The sequence below is a fragment of the Dermacentor silvarum genome, chromosome 2 (genome assembly GCF_013339745.2).
Source record: "Dermacentor silvarum isolate Dsil-2018 chromosome 2, BIME_Dsil_1.4, whole genome shotgun sequence".
In the NCBI taxonomy this organism is placed as follows: domain Eukaryota; kingdom Metazoa; phylum Arthropoda; class Arachnida; order Ixodida; family Ixodidae; genus Dermacentor; species Dermacentor silvarum.
Window position 1 is genome coordinate 30,572,810 of NC_051155.1, and position 17,275 is coordinate 30,590,084.

The following is a 17,275-nucleotide window of genomic DNA, read 5'->3' on the forward strand; positions in this document are numbered from 1 at the left end:
CAGCGAAGTGGGTAATTATACTCAATCGATGCCAAGAAAAGAATGAGTAACCACATGGGTAGGCCCCTGGGAGGAACGTTTTGTAGGAAAGTGCATGTTGCCGGAACGTTCCTGACATTGTATGGTCGCATCCCCACAACGTTCCTGGAACGTTTTCAGTTCAGTCGACAATTCCAGGAGAGAAGTGCTTTGTTGGGTTAATCACGAATGCACCAACATGGCATGCCCAGACAAGAACTAGTCATAGCTATAACTAAAAAATTGAATCTGGCAATATAAAGGCTAACAGAAAGCAGAACCATGACAACATGACAGGTGATGCATTAGACGGACATACCCTTCGATGAAGGTGCGGTGGGCGATGCGTATGGCATGCTCCCAGAGAATTTCTGTGGCCTCAGATGGCAGAGGGATCTGCTTGGCCACTTCCGAGAGGCGCATCAGGAACAGCTGTAACTCCTGCAAGGGCCGTAGTTCATGCTTTCAATGTGGATGCCTGGCCAGTAGGATGGAAACAGCATATGCAGACGTGCTTATATTTGTGTCAACCTTACAGATTAAATATTTGCAACTGAACTCTGTAGCCTATATGACACAATACAAACATAAGGCCACATGTAAGAATTTGAAGCAGAGCTAGTTAGTTATTACTGAGCAATGTGAAGTGTTGAAAACAATGACAACATGTCAGGAAACCAAGACAATAAACAAGCCACTTGTCTGCTTAAAATTTTATTGTCATAAACTGTTCCCCCTCAGCAGCTATTACAGTCAGAAACTGTTTCGTGTATTTTGAATGTGAGAAAGCAATGCCTGTTTTGTACACAATTGACAGATTTTAATGGAAGAAAGGTGCAGAGGCTGGTCTCAGCGACATGTTTCTAGCCCGCTACTCTTATATTAATAAGGAGTCAAGCAGAACAGAGACGTAAGAATAGGAGTGATAGTAGTAAGGGAAATCATAACAAAACAGCTAACCAATCTACTACTCTGCATAGCCAGTACACACACACATCATACTAGAAATTTACAACTTAATCCCTTCACATCCTCTGTGCAACTTTTCACCTGTAATACTGCATCACTGAAGCTGCTCAACTCAAGTACGCTGTTAACAGTATAAAATCCCAGCCCCGACAACCTAATTTATGTCCTCGAACTTGTCCAAAATACCTCAGTTCCCTTTATTTTGCGTAACTGCGACTGTCATGCAAGCATAAGTGCTACGAAGCACTCCCTACTATCTCTTGTTTCCCGCTGGAAATGTATTACCATATTTACTCGATTGTAACGAGAGTTTTTTTCCAGATTTTTGCTACCCGTAGTCATCCACGCATTATAATCGAATAATGAAATTCAAGTTGTCTAAAAAGTGCAATGACGCACCCAATTCTAATCAATGAGTGAAAGTGTGTGAGGGACGCGCACTTTCACGGAGAGCGAATGCATGGCGGAGAGCAAACACGAAGTCCTCTGTCATGCAAAAGGTCGTGGGGGGATGGGAGGGAGGGAGCACCAAATGCGTATCTTGCAAACAGGCGCAAGGAGAACTGGCGACTCACTCCCACGTGAAAGGAGGAAAGCCGGAAAGCAGCGTGCAGCTGAGTGAAGTGTGCAGCTGAATCTCACTACAATAAGAGCCACAGAACACATAAAAAGTAGCAAAACTTCCCAATTTTCTCACTGAGAATTTTGAAAGTACCCTAGAAAATCAAAGGAAATGATAGCAGAATGTACATGAAATCATGTGAACAACTTTAATTGTCAGATATTTGGGTTGATAGTTTTTTTATTTTCTGACAGCAGCATACAGATTAGAGATTAGATTATGGGGTTTTACGTGCCAAAACCAGTTCTGATTATGAGGCACGCCGTAGTGGGGGACTCCGGAAATTTGGACCACCTGGGGTTCTTTAACGTGCACCTAAATCTAAGTACACGGGTGTTTTCGCATTTCGCCCCCATCGAAATGCGGCCGCCGTGGCCGGGATTCGATCCCGCGACCTCGTGCTCAGCAGCCCAACACCATAGCCACTGAGCAACCACGGCGGGTGGCAGCATACAGCAGTTCCCATGCTATATGGGATATCACTTAGCAACACGCCGAGCACAGTGATAAAGATCACAAAGTTAAGTGAAAGGAAAAATTGTTATCAACCTGACCGGGCCCATATGATAAGCTACAATAGAAACCCACACGAGTTTCTCAGAAAGAAATGTTTGCAGCTAATTGTTAAAAAGATTTGCAGTTAAAAATTTGGCCTTAAGCCTTTCTGGGGCAATTTCTCTACCACCTAACTTAATCAGTGTCCCTGTGTTTCAAGTCATCCATAAATTCAGCCTCACTCTGTGATCTGCTAGCCTTTTAGTTAACTCAGATAGCAGAGCGACTGCTCCGGCAAGACGCTAGTCGCATGCTTGATGCCCAAACCAAGACACATTTTTCTTCAACTACTAAGACACTTTCTGAGAAATTTGTATGGCTTTCCTTTGAAGCTTCATGCTACAGTTGTATGAATGACAATTTTCCCCTTCATGAACCTTCCTCCACTATGCGTGCTTCCGCAGAGCATATTTCCCGCAATATTTACAATTCCAGCTCCACCAGCCAGCATCCACCCCTCCTTCTCACCCGAACAAGGACATCCACGTAGTAGCTGTGCTGAGACATGATCTCGTGCACATCCCAACGGGCACGCTCCATAAGTGAGAAGACTTGTTCATAGCCGATGGCACGAGCCGCCACGGTCATGTATATGGGCTGCCGCAGCTCAGCTGACAGTGACACCGTCTGCAACAAGTTGGGAATGTCATTTATTCTCAACCCTGAATGTGTGAGCAGACAATTATGAGAAATAAGTCCTGCAGTGTAAGACTGCATCCATTTAAGATGAATGGTGCAGTACATCAATTAAGCCATGCAAAAAGAGAGTGTAGAGCAAGACAATGCAAGTACAGTAGACTACTTTTAAAATAGACTCTGTTAGCATAAATTCTCCATGCCAAACAGTTAAGTGGCTAGTGTCTAGCCTTCCATCAGTTCAACACACTTCTGTAAAGCTTACCTTAATACAATAGAAGAATATTTCCAAGAGACTTTCATGCATTTGTCTGAAGGTATTCTATCACATACAGTGGTAATACATTGATATGCCATAACATTTATGAGAGCACCTTTATCAGCATGCAAAGAGCAACCGAAAAAAACTTGCCAGCAGACTTCTGGATTATTATTACCACTAGAGATCATGCCTGTGATACCTGTTAAGCCTGTCATGTTAACTTTTATGTTCATGACATTTCACTTGTAAAAAATGGAAAACTATCCACCACTGTCCGCAAATCATTGCCTGTAGAGGGGGGGAGGCAGGCAACCTGTCAAGCTGCCATATTACTTATTATTTCAATAGCAATTATATGGACACTCTAGGCGCATTGTCATTGTCGCCATTGCTGTGAGGTTTTGTATAAAGTCCAAGTATGATAAGACTGTACCCCACGTGCCATTTGCTATGGGCATGAGGGAAAGCGTGTAAACATGAGCCAAGAAGTATGGTGGCTTTATGCACACCATCTTCCCTCGTGCCAAAGTCAGAGGTCATGCAGTAAAGTGTGCGCAAGTGCATGAAGTGCATGCTAGGGGGGACAGGTGAGCACACATCTCCTCCCATGCCATCTCCAGCCATGCTGTGGCTGCCTATGGCTGTCCGTGCAGCGTAGGCAGTGTAATCTCAAGTTTAGAAGACACATTGAAGCGAGAGGCAGACTGAAGCGTCTACTCTCCATTGCAGGCACCCTTCATTATGCCAGCATTGTGACAGTGAGCGTTCACAGCCATGAAGTGAGATCAGTTCATGTGTGCCTGTGCACTCGTGACACAATTCTTGTTAATTTATCAGTAAGTAAGTGTTTACTGCAATTTGTATGGCCGATCAAACTACAAACCTTACTTCGTGTAGTTCTGTGTTTGCTACTGCCATCAATGCTCCGCCTTTCTGGCAAAACTGTGGCTTATTTTTTCTGCTCAGGACGAATATCCATATCTTTTTACACTTCTGTTCATAAATTGCGAGTGCTGGCTGTGGGCTCTAAGCGCGGTCAGCCATGGCATCCAAGATTCCATCCCAGCATCCATGCGATGCAGCATACACAAATCACCGACGCTGCCACATTGATACATTGCGCTCAGCGCAATCTGCATCACATGCACTGGCACTATAACCGCACTATTACAGTCCGACCTACTTGTGATTTGTATATAAGTGCTTACTAACAAGATACTATCGACTAGGAATGCTCTGGGAATTCATGAAGTTGCTTTTACTGTTGAAACTTTAGGACCTCGAACAAACGAAATTCGCGATTTAACAAAGTTTTCTGCTGCAAGTACAACTTCATTATATCGGGGGATTCAAAAACTCGAATACTAGATATTCAAGCTGGGAATCGAATTATTCAAACTTTCACCCCTCAAATCCCCATTCGGTGATATTTGATTACACGCACACCCTTAGTTATAAGTAGTACTTTCAAATAAAACTTGTTAGTCTGCGCCGCCCATGTGTTGTCTTTCTTGTCCTGTTGTTTAGTGCTGTCCCCAAGTTACCAACAATGTACCAAAAAGCTCAATTTTCAACCCTTCTGCAATTTATAAGGCCCTTGGTTGCCACAGGCTGCCTCGGTTTGCACTATCTCTGAGATCAGCCCATCAGGCAAGAAAGCAGCCACAAAGTGGGGTAAATAGGCAAGCAGAGTGTTGCTTCAAAACCACCACTGTACACACACTTCGCCACTGGAGAAGCGAGCAGCTGCTGTTGCGTGGACAGCATCCACTGCCTAATGGCAACTATACGCTCGAACAGAACAGGCAAACAACAACACCATGTGATTTTTCAAAATGCGTGCACAAAGAAAATGCAATCTTGAGAAAAGTGAGTGAAAAGAAAGCAGTGGCAAGTACAAGATATCCTTCAAAAATGTTCACTCAGCCTCGCTCTGGCAGTTTATAAGTTCATCCTTGTGTTGACACACTGCTACAGCCAGCACTACATGATGACTTACTGTGCTGATGCCGAAATGTGTATGATGAATCTTGCAGGATGTTTCCTTGACATTAGTACAACTCAGAATAAGTGACGAATAACGGTGTGAATGTTTACATGGTTTTCTTTTTTTGCTCACAATAAGCTTGGAAAGCTTTGTAAATTCACAAACCTCAAGAAGGTGATACGTTTTAGATGCAAAAAAGGACATCAAGTCAAATTTGTACAATGTGCACATGGTGCAGTGTCTAAGCTTGCCTTGTCTTGTGGCAAACATTACATTACATTTCACTACATTGGATGAAGAGGGCGCTGTTTGAATGACAGACTGCTCGAGCGTAACAATGATGTTAAAATCTCAACTGGCAGTTTTCTTGCTTTACATGGCAAGAATGGCGAGTGTGCTCCTGACTTTGACGAATGTGCTAGTATTATTGATCATAGTCACAATCAGCTTACATACAAGATTCTCTAAGAGAAGCAGACGTCAAGGAAGACTTGGAGAGATGTGTGTGAGCTTGCCATCTGTATACAGTAGACTTCGGTTAATTCAGTTTTTCAGTTAATTCGATTTAAGCCGAAAGTCGCGACCGGTGCCCGTGCATTCCTATGGGCCTGGACTTTCGTTATTTCAAACCTAAAACTAGCCTTCGCCAGATAATGTGAACTTGACCAGTCAGCACACACATGCCTAGCCCCTATGATGACCCAATAGCCACCCCTTCAATGGCAGCGTCTGTCTCAGCGCACCTTAGGGACAGCGAATAAACTGAAAACGCCTATTTTTGACCTGCCCTAGGAAGATTTTGAAGCAATAACCATGGCTCACAATGTCTTATTACGGTATTTAGCTGATTCTAATGCATGCCTTTATTTTTATTCAAGAAAACATTATGGGCCAGAAATTGGCTGCCCACTTGCAATCGGATACAAAACCAAAATCGCTGTACAGCAATTGTGTGCTTTATCGCATAACACGTATGTACTACAGTGAAGCTGCCTTAGCAGACCATCCGCCATTTTAACGTGATAACGTTAAGGGCCCCGTGTCGCAGAAAATCCGCCGTCGGTGTCGGCGTGGGCACCGACGTCGTTGGCGGAAATTATTATGGCGAACCACATCATCCCGAACCACCCCGACCGGGCAGGCCCTTCGTGTGGCGCGAGGCGTTTGTGAACAAAAATTGAATTTCTCAAAGTAAAATCCATCAGAAAAATCGTTAAGTACAACTTAAAACAATGATTGCAGACATCTGGCAAGCCACAGCTTACAAGCTGGAAATACAAGCAACACAAGTAGTAGCAGTGCAATTCCCGTCATGTCCAAACTTGCCTGGAGATGTGCCTGGACACAGGAACGCTTGCTGCTGTGCAGCAAGGCTTCTAAGTGTGGTGCCAGAAACACAAACTGCTCAGCCAGGAACTGCCTGCAAGAACATCATATCCATATCTTGACTGAAGAAGCACACAAGCTTCTCTTCACATGCCGTTCGCAGTCTTTCTTTCAAAAACATGCTTTTTCACAGTCCAACGAATACTAGTGTAAGTAACACTGACTTGGAAGACAATGCATTGCAGGGTCGAGCTTCTAAGGCCAAATGCAATGAAATTTTAGACATTATAGAAACCTAATTTCGGATAGTGTACGTATAGAAGAGCTTCTGTGCAAATTTTCACATTTAAGTACAAGACTTCGCAGTTAAGCTCCAGCAAAACACCTTTGCGTTTCAAGTTCAAAATATCTCACAACTCTTGTTGTAGTATATGCAGAGCAAAAAGGTTAGTCTTAGAGAATTCCCTGAATCATACAGAAGCATTGATACCCTGTTTAGCAAAATCTGAGGAACTGATATTTTGCCAATCTTACCAGAAAATTTATTAAATGAAGTTTGCATAAAATTAGAACCAAAATAGATAAACAAAAATGAACCTCATATTCCAAATAAGCGCATAACACTACATATATGCAAAAGTTTTCAGCACCATACCTCAAAGAATAAAGTTTTTTTTTTTTAATTTTTGGTCTCCCTTAAGTAAAGGGCCAAGCAGACAAGCAGATAATGACAAAAGGGGACGTAAGATGCCCAAGGCCTCATTAACTCAGCCGTAATCCATTTCACACTGTCACCAAAAAGTGCCAGTGATTTGGCGCAGCTGCATTCAAAGAGCTGATGACTGCAGCGGCACAGGCTGCTGAACACGTTTCCAAGTTGATTGACAAGCTTAGTTTGGCTAAAACCAAATCACTTTGGCACAGTTGTTGAGCAAACAATGCAAGTAATCATTTTTCTGACTCTGACGACCACTCATAAATACAATTAAAAGAAATGTGCAAATATACTGCTGTAAAAGTGTGCTCCCTTCAAGTAAAAAATATAAACATGTTTCTGCCATGACGACTGGCAACTAATGCGTATAACGGATAAGGGTAGCATTATGGCACGGGCTTGGCAGAAGTCGACGGTGCGCAAGAGTTTCCCGATTGATTGGTTTCCGAGAGGGCAGGGCTCGGTTACCAGTGCAGAAATGGAAACGTAAAGCAGACGCTCACATCACTGGTGGCCTATTTTCGGGAAGAAACCAATCACCCTCTTTTCTGACGCAAGCTGGCGCCATGACAGTGATGGGACAGAGCAGGAAATAGGTATATGAGTGAGCCATAACACAACACTTTCCAGCAGTTAAACCAATGCTTGCCGCATGACTTTACACACTGCTTTGCAAAACACAGATAAAAAATTAAGCATTTTGATTTCTTCCAGGCTGATAATTCTAGAGTAAGTTTCATTTAAATTTAACATAAAAGAAAGCTGAAGATTTGTTTTGCTCAAGCAAGCTTGACTTAGGTAAGGTGCTTTGACAGACCATGGCAACATTTGGCACCTTTGAATCACCATATATTCCACAGCAGTTCCATTTACCCAAAGAAATAAAGAACCAAAAAATGGATGTTCATATTATTCAACTTGTACTATCATGAGCACAGGACACATAACTTGTAGGCAGACAAGCAGACATGTACAGATAAATATTGTTATACCAAAATCATATATAATGAAGTGAAATTCTCCTTGAAACCCTCAGAGATTCATATTGCAGTACATGCAATAATGGATATAACGAATAATTGCATAACAAAGTAATTCTGGCTCCCTCTTCAGCTTTGTTATAAAGAGGCTTTACTATATTTGAAAGTTAAAGTTGCCAATTGAATTTGATCTAACCCTAGTCCACTGATAATGCTATTTCAAGTAACTGGATGTCCACAAGTGAGCATGAAATGCTGATGCATGAATGTTAATTGCTGATCGAACAAAGCTTGTAGCCTTTTGGGAATTATAGCAGAACGGAGCATTCACCACAGTTGCCACGAAGAAAGTAAGTCCTTCTTTTGAAATGTTGACCCTGAACTAAAGTTATTGCTCTGCTCTCTGCCAGTTGCCCTGCAAATTAGCATGCCGTCATCTCTCCCATCAGAGATGTCGGTGTTACCAAAATTCACACTCAACTTGCAGAGGTTGCAATGGTAACCTCGTCCTAGCAACCAACTAGTATACACCATAACAACTTAGCAAGCAGAAAACACAGTTTTAACTTAAAGGTACATTAAATAATCCCAAGTGCTACATCTGAACACAACTGCAAGTTGGAAAAGTAGGAAAGAAGTCATCATAACTGATGTGCAAAAGGAATTAGGACACTAGATGCATCTCTCGTCACTTATTTGCTTGTTTTTGTTGTTGTTTTTTGTTTATTTATTTATTTATTCATTTGTTTTTTCTTTTGCACATCGGCGACATCTGAAAATCTGTTTCAATGAAGGCACTATTTGACTGAGCTAAGTGCACTGAAAAACACGGCCAGCGTACACAACACTTGCTGTACATTCCCCTTCGCCTCCAGCCTAGCACTCACAGGGACTCAGCAGCCACGACACGAGGCGCCAGGCCAAAGAGTTTTTCTGGGCTGCTCAGGTCCACCACGGGGGACAACTGTGGAACCTGGATCTGAAAAACAGCAATGGTAGGGATGATTTATTTATTTATTTATGTATTTATGTATTTATCTATTTATTTATTTATTTATTTATTTATTTATTTATTTATTTATTCAATCATTCATTCAATACTCCGAACTGTGTGGTTCCAAGCAGGATACAAAGGATCCCAGGAATAAGTAGAATAACGCATAAAAGTAATGCATTAAATTGATACATCTAAAGCAAGGAGAGCTTCATACTGCAAATTCAATTGGGTTAACAATTCCAGGTAAGGATATACAACAGACTGAATTAACGTCACATGGATCGACACATAAAACAACCTAAAAGACAGAACTGAGTAAGGATGAATTGTCAGGCAAGGAATTCAAATCAGCTATCGTTATTGGGGAAAAAAGTTTCCATTCATGGTCGCTAGCAATACATGAATGGCATAGTAGTTCATATCTAGCAGCAAGGGTAGTGAGAAAGTCCAGGCTTTAATGTTGCTGTCAGGTTCAGTGTCTGGCATGTATGTGGCTATGCAGTTAATGATAAACCTTAAAAACCAAAACTATTTATCTGAGAAAACTTATGTGCCCTGAAAAACAAAACTGTGAGAGTGGCTAGCAGATTTCATAGTCATTGAACAGAACAATGTAGTATACAAATGGTCCCTATCAAGAGCTGTACTTTAACCTGGTATCATTGTGAATATTCAGGAACTTACTATACATCCGTCATATAGCCTCTCATACCATTGCCTTTTTTTTTAAAGCTTTCCCAGCAATCATGAAGTAAGAACAGTCTGACACTATAAGTGTCTTTGGCACACAAAAAAAAAAGCAACAGTGATAGCAATGAAAGATATGACACTGCACTGGGAAATATATGACACTATATATAGTAGCAATATTTTTTAACTCTTCTGGAGACATCTGAACAAAAATATTGTCAAGAAACTAGACACTGGCAAACGTGCACTGTTATGTGGCAATGGGATGAGATACAAAAATGAAAGCTTCGCGCAAGTGCCAAGCAGCTCTCTCAATGACGCAGCTGTGCAGCAATGAAAAGTACCTGCAAAGACCTCTTTCCCTGGTCACATGGGCCATTTCGAAGATCTCTGAACAGATTACTCGAAAAAAATGTAGGCACTGCAACACGGGCAGCTTCGATGGCCATCAAGTCAGTAGTTCATTGAGTTCGCGGAGTTGCACAGAACTCTATCGAAACCTCAAGGACCTTTAGCTGCGGGCACTGGTGCCTTTTTCAACTGTACGCTTCCATTAATGTGCTGTAAACAATGCATTCGAAGAAAGATATAACTAGAAACTATTTACCCATGACAAATAATTTATTTGCTGAAATCAACGACAGGAATCGGTCCCATGCCATTAGAGAAACACTACATCTAGCAGCCTTAATTTTGCCAGAGTGCTCAAACAAAACTGACAACAGTTCATAAAACACATGTGAATGTGCCGTTAAGCTAAACATTTCGACAATTACCTGTCTGGTTGGGAAAATTGATTAAGGCTTAGAGATTGACTCCAACCAAATAAGGAAATTTACTAGCCCGACGTTTCGGAACCAATTCGGCTCCTTCTTCAGGGGGTATTCTTCGGAGGTGGCGGTGTACCGCTTTTAAAAGGTCCGTCGTAACAAAGGAGAGGAAGGGGGAGAGAGCGTAAGGTGCGGAGACACTTGGCAGGGCACCTGCTCTAGACAGACAAATAGGTGGTGGGGGTGGGGTGGGGGGGGGGGGGCTTCGGCGTCGCTGGTCGGCTGGGTTGACCGATGCTGGGCGCCCTTTAGTCGCGGGAATGCGTTTACGAGAGACGGGGGGGGGGGGGGGGGGGGACGAGTTGTTCTGGTGTTGCTGACCTAGAGCGGGGGGTCCTTTCTTCCCTTCATCGCGTCCGCAAGGCCATGAACATACAAAGAAGGAAGAATGCCCTTCACGCGGTTTATATTACCCGCCGTGTTCTGAATGTGCCAAGACTCGAGTAGTAGCCTTTTTCGCCGGTTTGTCTCTGTTTGAAGGATTTGGGTTTCCTGGAAAGAAATCTTGTGGTCGGCGTCTTCGGAATGTTCGGCGACGGCGCTGCGTATTCGGTTGAATGTTCTGACGTCGTTTTCATGTTGTCTGATTCTTTCTTTTAGATTTTTGGTTTCCCCGATCTATGACGCCGGACAGTCGGCACAGCGGATTTTATAGACGACGCCTTGAGCTTTTCTTTTGGTGGACGGTCTTTTGGTTTAGGAATGAAGATATTCAAAGTGTTCATCGGTTTATGCGCGACTTTGAGGCCTTCTTTTTTCAATATTCGGCTGAGAGCTTCGCTGGTACCTTTGACGTATGGGATGGGCTCTTTTCAATAAAGAATTTACGACCGATGCCTTGTGGTTTGCCGGATGGTTGGATGCGAAGTGTAGGTAGCGGCCTGTGTGGGTTGGTTTTTGGTAGACTGATAATTTTAGATTGCCGTTGGTTCGCGTAACTTGTACATCTAGCAATGGTAACGATCCGTTTTGTTCGCGCTCCGACGTGAACTGTATATCCGGGTCTATGGAATTTAAATGGCTCTGCAGGTTTTCGACTTGCGACTCCTTCACGATACAGAAGCAATCATCCATGTACCTGAGGAAAACTTTTGGCTTCGGGGAAAAAGTACTCAGAGCTCTGTCTTCGATATTTTCCATAGTTAGGTTAGCCATGGTGACGGAAATTGAGGTCCCCATGGGAGTACAAGCAGGTGAAAGGAACTCCCATGGGGGCCTCAATTTCCGTCACCATGGCTAACCTAACTAGGGAAAAAGTACTCAGAGCTCTGTCTTCGATATTTTCCATAGTTAGGTTAGCCATGGTGACGGAAATTGAGGCCCCCATGGGAGTACAAGCAGGTGAAAGGAACTCCCATGGGGGCCTGAATTTCCGTCACCATGGCTAACCTAACTATGGAAAATATCGAAGACAGAGTTCCGAGTACTTTTTCCCCGAAGCCAAAAGTTTTCCTCAGGTACATGGATGATTGCTTCTGTATCGTGAAAGAGTCGCAAGTCGAAAACCTGCAGAGCCATTTAAATTCCATAGACCCGGATATACAGTTCACGTCGAGCGCGAACAAAACGGATCGTTACCATTCCTAGATGTACAAGTTACACGAACCAACGGCAATCTAAAATTCTCAGTCTACCGAAAACCAACCCACACAGGCCGTTACCTACACTTCGCATCCAACGATCCGGCAAACCACAAGGCATCGGTCGTAAATTCTTTATTGAAAAGAGTCGAAACTTATTGCACATCGGAATCAGATCAAAAGAAAGAAAGGATAACGGTTCTCAACGAACTCAAAAGGAACGGCTATACAACGGAATTCATTCGAAAAACAACCCGACAACAAAAAAGAAAAAACAAACTACGAGACCTCCAACTGTTAACTCCCCCTCGACCACAGAAACGAGTGTCCATCCCATACGTCAAAGGTACCAGCGAAGCTCTCAGCCGAATATTGAAAAAAGAAGGCCTCAAAGTCGCGCATAAACCGATGAACACTTTGAATATCCTCATTCCTAAACCAAAAGACCGTCCACCAAAAAAAAAGCTCAAGGCGTCGTCTATAAAATCAGCTGTGCCGACTGTCCGGCGTCGTACATCGGGGAAACCAAAAATCTAAAAGAAAGAATCAGACAACATGAAAACGACGTCAGAACATTCAACTGAATACGCAGCGCCGTCGCCGAACATTCCGAAGACGCCGACCACAAGATTTCTTTCCAAGAAACCCAAATCCGTCAAACAGAGACAAACTGGCGAAAAAGGCTACTACTCGAGTCTTGGAACATTCAGAACACGGCGGGTAATATAAACCGCGTGAAGGGCATTCTTCCTTCTTTGTATGTTCATGGCCTTGCAGACGCGACGAAGGGAAGAAAGGACCCCCCGCTCTAGGTCAGCAACACCAGAACAACTCGTCCCCCCCCCCCCTCCCCTGTCTCTCGTCAACGCATTCCCGCGACTAAAGGGCGCCCAGCATCGGTCAACCCAGCCCACCAGCGACGCCGAAGCCACCCCACCCACCCCACCCCCACCACCTATTTGTCTGTCTAGAGCAGGTGCCCTGCCAAGTGTCTCCGCACCTTACGCTCTCTCCCCCTTCCTCTCCTTTGTTACGACGGACCTTTTAAAAGCGGCACACCGTCACCTCCGAAGAATACCCCTTGAAGAAGGAGCCAAATTGGTTCCGAAACGTCGGGCTAGTAAATTTCCTTATTTGGTTGGAGTCAATCTCTAAATCTTAATGTGCCGTTAACATATTAAGCGTACTACTTTATTTCAGCATAACATTGAAAAATCTAAAGCATTGAGAATGCATTATTTTATATCACTATGCATGCACTGCTTTGCTTTTGACCGGTGATATTTTCGTCACACTATCATGCTATCCCTATGCTTAATGACGTTGATAGTGAGATGGACCCATCTTAATCGGATTTTACATCCGCGGCAAATGCTACATTCTCAAACTAATGCAAGCCCCACCAGCTGCACTTGAATGTACGATGGCACATATATAAATAGCAGCTGGAATACAGCAGTGCAATTTATTGGACAACTGCAGCCCCTGAAGCCCGCTACTATTGTTGCTTTGATTCCTGACCACAAGTTAACCAAAGGAACATTTGTGCAGGGGTCTTTAAATAGTGAAATTTCTTAAATGTTCTTCTTTCCACTAACCTCAAGTTTGTCTTTCTGCACTTCGGCCCTTTGCGCTGCAATCGTGCCACAAACCTAGACCAATTTGCCCAAATTGCCATTCTGAATTTAATCGAATATGAATATTCAAGAGAAACAACCTCCAAATATTGAATATTTTTCTAATTTCCAATAAAGTGAAACACTATGAAGTTTGCGTGGAGTCCATCTGGTTAAGAAAGAAGATTATTTAGTTGTTTGATATTTGCAAGCAACGCCATTCGCAAATGGATGCCCAGTCAATTAAGGAGGTTGTAAAGGAGAAACTGCCTTCAATTATCTCAAGCATCATGAAAACAACTGTAATAAAACAAGAGAACAGCATGTAACCAGATCACACTTTACTACATGTCACAGAAAAAGGTTACCGATTACAATTACAATTACGATTTCATTCAAAAATGTGACTGATTTCAGTTATTGATTACAACCACCTCAAAGTAATTGAGGATTTACACAAAAGTAATCTGTTACTTCAATGTTACTTCCCTCTGAACTTTTAATAATTCACTAAACAGAACGAGCTGTCTTGGAACATTTAGTGCCCCCTCCATAGCCCTTTGCACATTGTTAAGCTTCACTAACAATCACTTTTCAAAATTTTTGGCAGTCATCTTTCCTCGTTTTCTTGTGAAGATGCTAGCAGTGACATTGAAAACTCCCTCAACGTGCTTGCTAAAGGGAAGAGCGGTGCAGTAAAGCACAAACACCTTGCGCACGGGACTAAAGTTACTCAATGCCTCGATGCTCATGGCTGAGTTCTCCATGAAGCACTTTGTTGCTGGGGCTCGGAGAAAGGACCCAGAAGGGCCAATGTAAAAGATGACAAAATCATTCATAGGTGATTTCCTGGCACCAACATCCAAAGTGGACATTGCTATGGAGGCATAGCAACGCCAGTTCAAATCGTCAGGCAACATCTGGCAGAGCATTAATATAAGGAAACATACTGTGCACCTGGCTTTGCCACTGTGAATGCATGCATCCGCGAGGCTGCAGCTTGGCACGACTGCGAGCCTTCTATTGCATTTCTCGCCAAATTCAAGAGCTCAGAGCTGTGTCCCTTGTTACAGCTTGTCCCATCAATGAAGTAACAGATTACATTGTGGGGATGCTAGTCTCTCACATATCCCCTGATGTTTTTCCCACACGACTCTTGCGTCTCCTGAATATCTGGCTTCTCAGCGCAGCTATGTGCCACCGGCAGTCAGTGGTTGCAAAAAGTACAAGAGATGGTGCGAGTGTTGCGCTTTTAACGCAACTTAACGGCGGGATTACTCGGGCGCAAATGGGAGTAGCCTCTTTCTCTTTGGCTTGGGGTCGGCTGGGTGTCTGGACTGTATTGCGAGAGGCTTCGGAGCAGGGCAGTGGAGCACCAACACGTCCAGCATAGGGGCAAACATATTCGCTCGATATCCTGTTGCTGTGAGTCTGACTTCCTCAATTCGTTCCATTGGCATGTTCTATTGGTAGTAATTCGGCTGGCTAGATTGGCATATAAAAGGCACAATAAATGCCCTTCTGTTTGATTGCACTACTGTGTTGTCATTCCTTTGTCCCAATAGCACGTTTGAGACCCCACAACATGTAAATGGCTACTCAAAAAAGTAAGCAAATTACAGGGAGTGTTACCGAGTAAAACAAGTAATCTATAGACTGCAAAATGCCAGAAAATGCAATTGTTACAAGTAATCATTCACATGCAATTTGTTACAAATAAGTCTGTGCTACATGCACGTAGAGTGTTACGTTTGCTGAAGGAAGGAACTGGGATGCTAAAGCAGCTCAGATTGTTTTAAAGGCGAGCAAACGCGGTACAATTGGCCGAATAATAAATTGCCGTGCCTTAATCGAGATGACAAATTTGTGTATAGGCTGCCTAAAAGTGAGACATTCTTAACCCTTTGAGGATCAATGGTATAAATATAAGGCGCAGCAAACAAGTCCCGAATGGTCGCCTGTATGTCTGACACACATGCCAATTTTTCAACTTTTTGTTGCCCAGCAAGTGCTGCCACCCTGTGTGGATAGAAGGTTTTTTTTTTTTGCTTCATAGTCTCTTGGTTTTCATTCAACGGCTTCTTTACGCTGGCGTTTCATCAACTGCTGGCACATCCGCATGTGCAAAGGCGCGCGTCGGTTAGTTTTGGTTTCGCGGTGCCATCTTGCATTGCTGAATGCAACAAAAATGCACAGAACTGTTATTGCAATGATGGAATATGTGATAGAAAACCACTGGTATAAAGTGTCAGTAGCAACACAATTATTTATGCACAGTAGCTCCTATATTTTCATCCTTTAATGAAACAGTTATGCAACACAAAGCATTTCCAAAGCAATGTGGTCGAAGAAACCAGTGTATGTTGCTACTAGTATACTTTTAGTTACATCCACATTTCTGGTGCTTTGCAAATATGCAGACAGGATAAAACCTATGCCACACTCTCTGTCAATGTTTGTAACATGTCACTAAAATGGGCATTCAAAAATAAAACCACACAAAAGAACCTAGCTGTATGCTTCCCCATACTGACCATTAGTGAAAGTATGGAAGGAACCTGAATAGGCGAACACAGTCATTCGAACTAATTTTTCTGTCCCCTTGCGAGGACCCACCTTAGAGCTGGGCTCCTGGCTTTCGCTGTCTGGGCTTTCACACAGGTCCTCACGGATCTTCTGGAGTGCATTCTGAGCCTTGACGCTCAGGGAGTTCTCCCGGAAGTCACTCTGCACCAGTGAATTCACCGCATCACACTTTCTGCTCGCAAGGCACTACCACAGCAATATATGCCACACGTCGACTGCATCAAACAGAAGCAGCTCAGGAATACTCCACTGAAAAAGCGAGTGGAATTTTCAACAGCTGGTTGTCAGCTATGAACAGAGTGAATGCAGAAAATAGCAGAAAAGAAGCGGTATGCATCACTTGAACTGACGTTTTCTTGTGACAGGGTGCATTAATGATAAGTTATAAAACACTGCCTAATAACAATTTCTGGGCTTATGAAAAATGCTATGCCTAATATATTGAGGTTCTGAATACATGGTGTTCCATGGACAAGAAGCTATAAAATGTTCAATACTTCGTTATACTGAACATTATATGAAGGGTTAATTGTATTTGCATAGTCATTCTCACAATGCAGGAACTGTCAAATATAACTAAGCTGTGCTATATTTGCTGCACCTACACTACAGGCAGAGATGTACAAAAGGCATTTAATAAGCCTCACACAGAACTGGGAACTCAGTGAACAAAAACATTTTTATTTTTCAACGCAGCCCCTTTAAATGTCAGTACCACCTCAAACATTACAAACTCTCCAACTCCTGGAAAAATGAGAAAGAAAAGAGAAGAACAATAGAAAGAAAAAAATTTGGTGGCCAACATGAAAATAACATTTGATGGCTCCTTTGAGTGAACTCTTGTAATAGTATCACCATCCTCAAAAATGTTTTTTTTAATGTTCAAGCAACAGAAGTCACTCGGGG

The 17,275-nt window shown here is 43.0% G+C and overlaps 1 protein-coding gene across 1 annotated transcript in view; it reads right to left on the reverse strand.

Moving 5' to 3' along the window:
- LOC119441402 (syndetin-like) overlaps positions 1–17,275 on the reverse strand; it is a 97,044-nt gene that overhangs the window by 13,856 nt on the left and 65,913 nt on the right. Inside the window, exons 20-24 of the mRNA XM_037706025.2 lie at positions 16,400–16,510; positions 8,958–9,049; positions 6,376–6,469; positions 2,633–2,791; positions 338–459 (exon numbers count right to left, since the gene is read on the reverse strand). Of these exons, the coding sequence (XP_037561953.1) occupies positions 338–459; positions 2,633–2,791; positions 6,376–6,469; positions 8,958–9,049; positions 16,400–16,510 (578 nt within the window). The remainder of the gene's footprint in view (positions 1–337; positions 460–2,632; positions 2,792–6,375; positions 6,470–8,957; positions 9,050–16,399; positions 16,511–17,275) is intronic.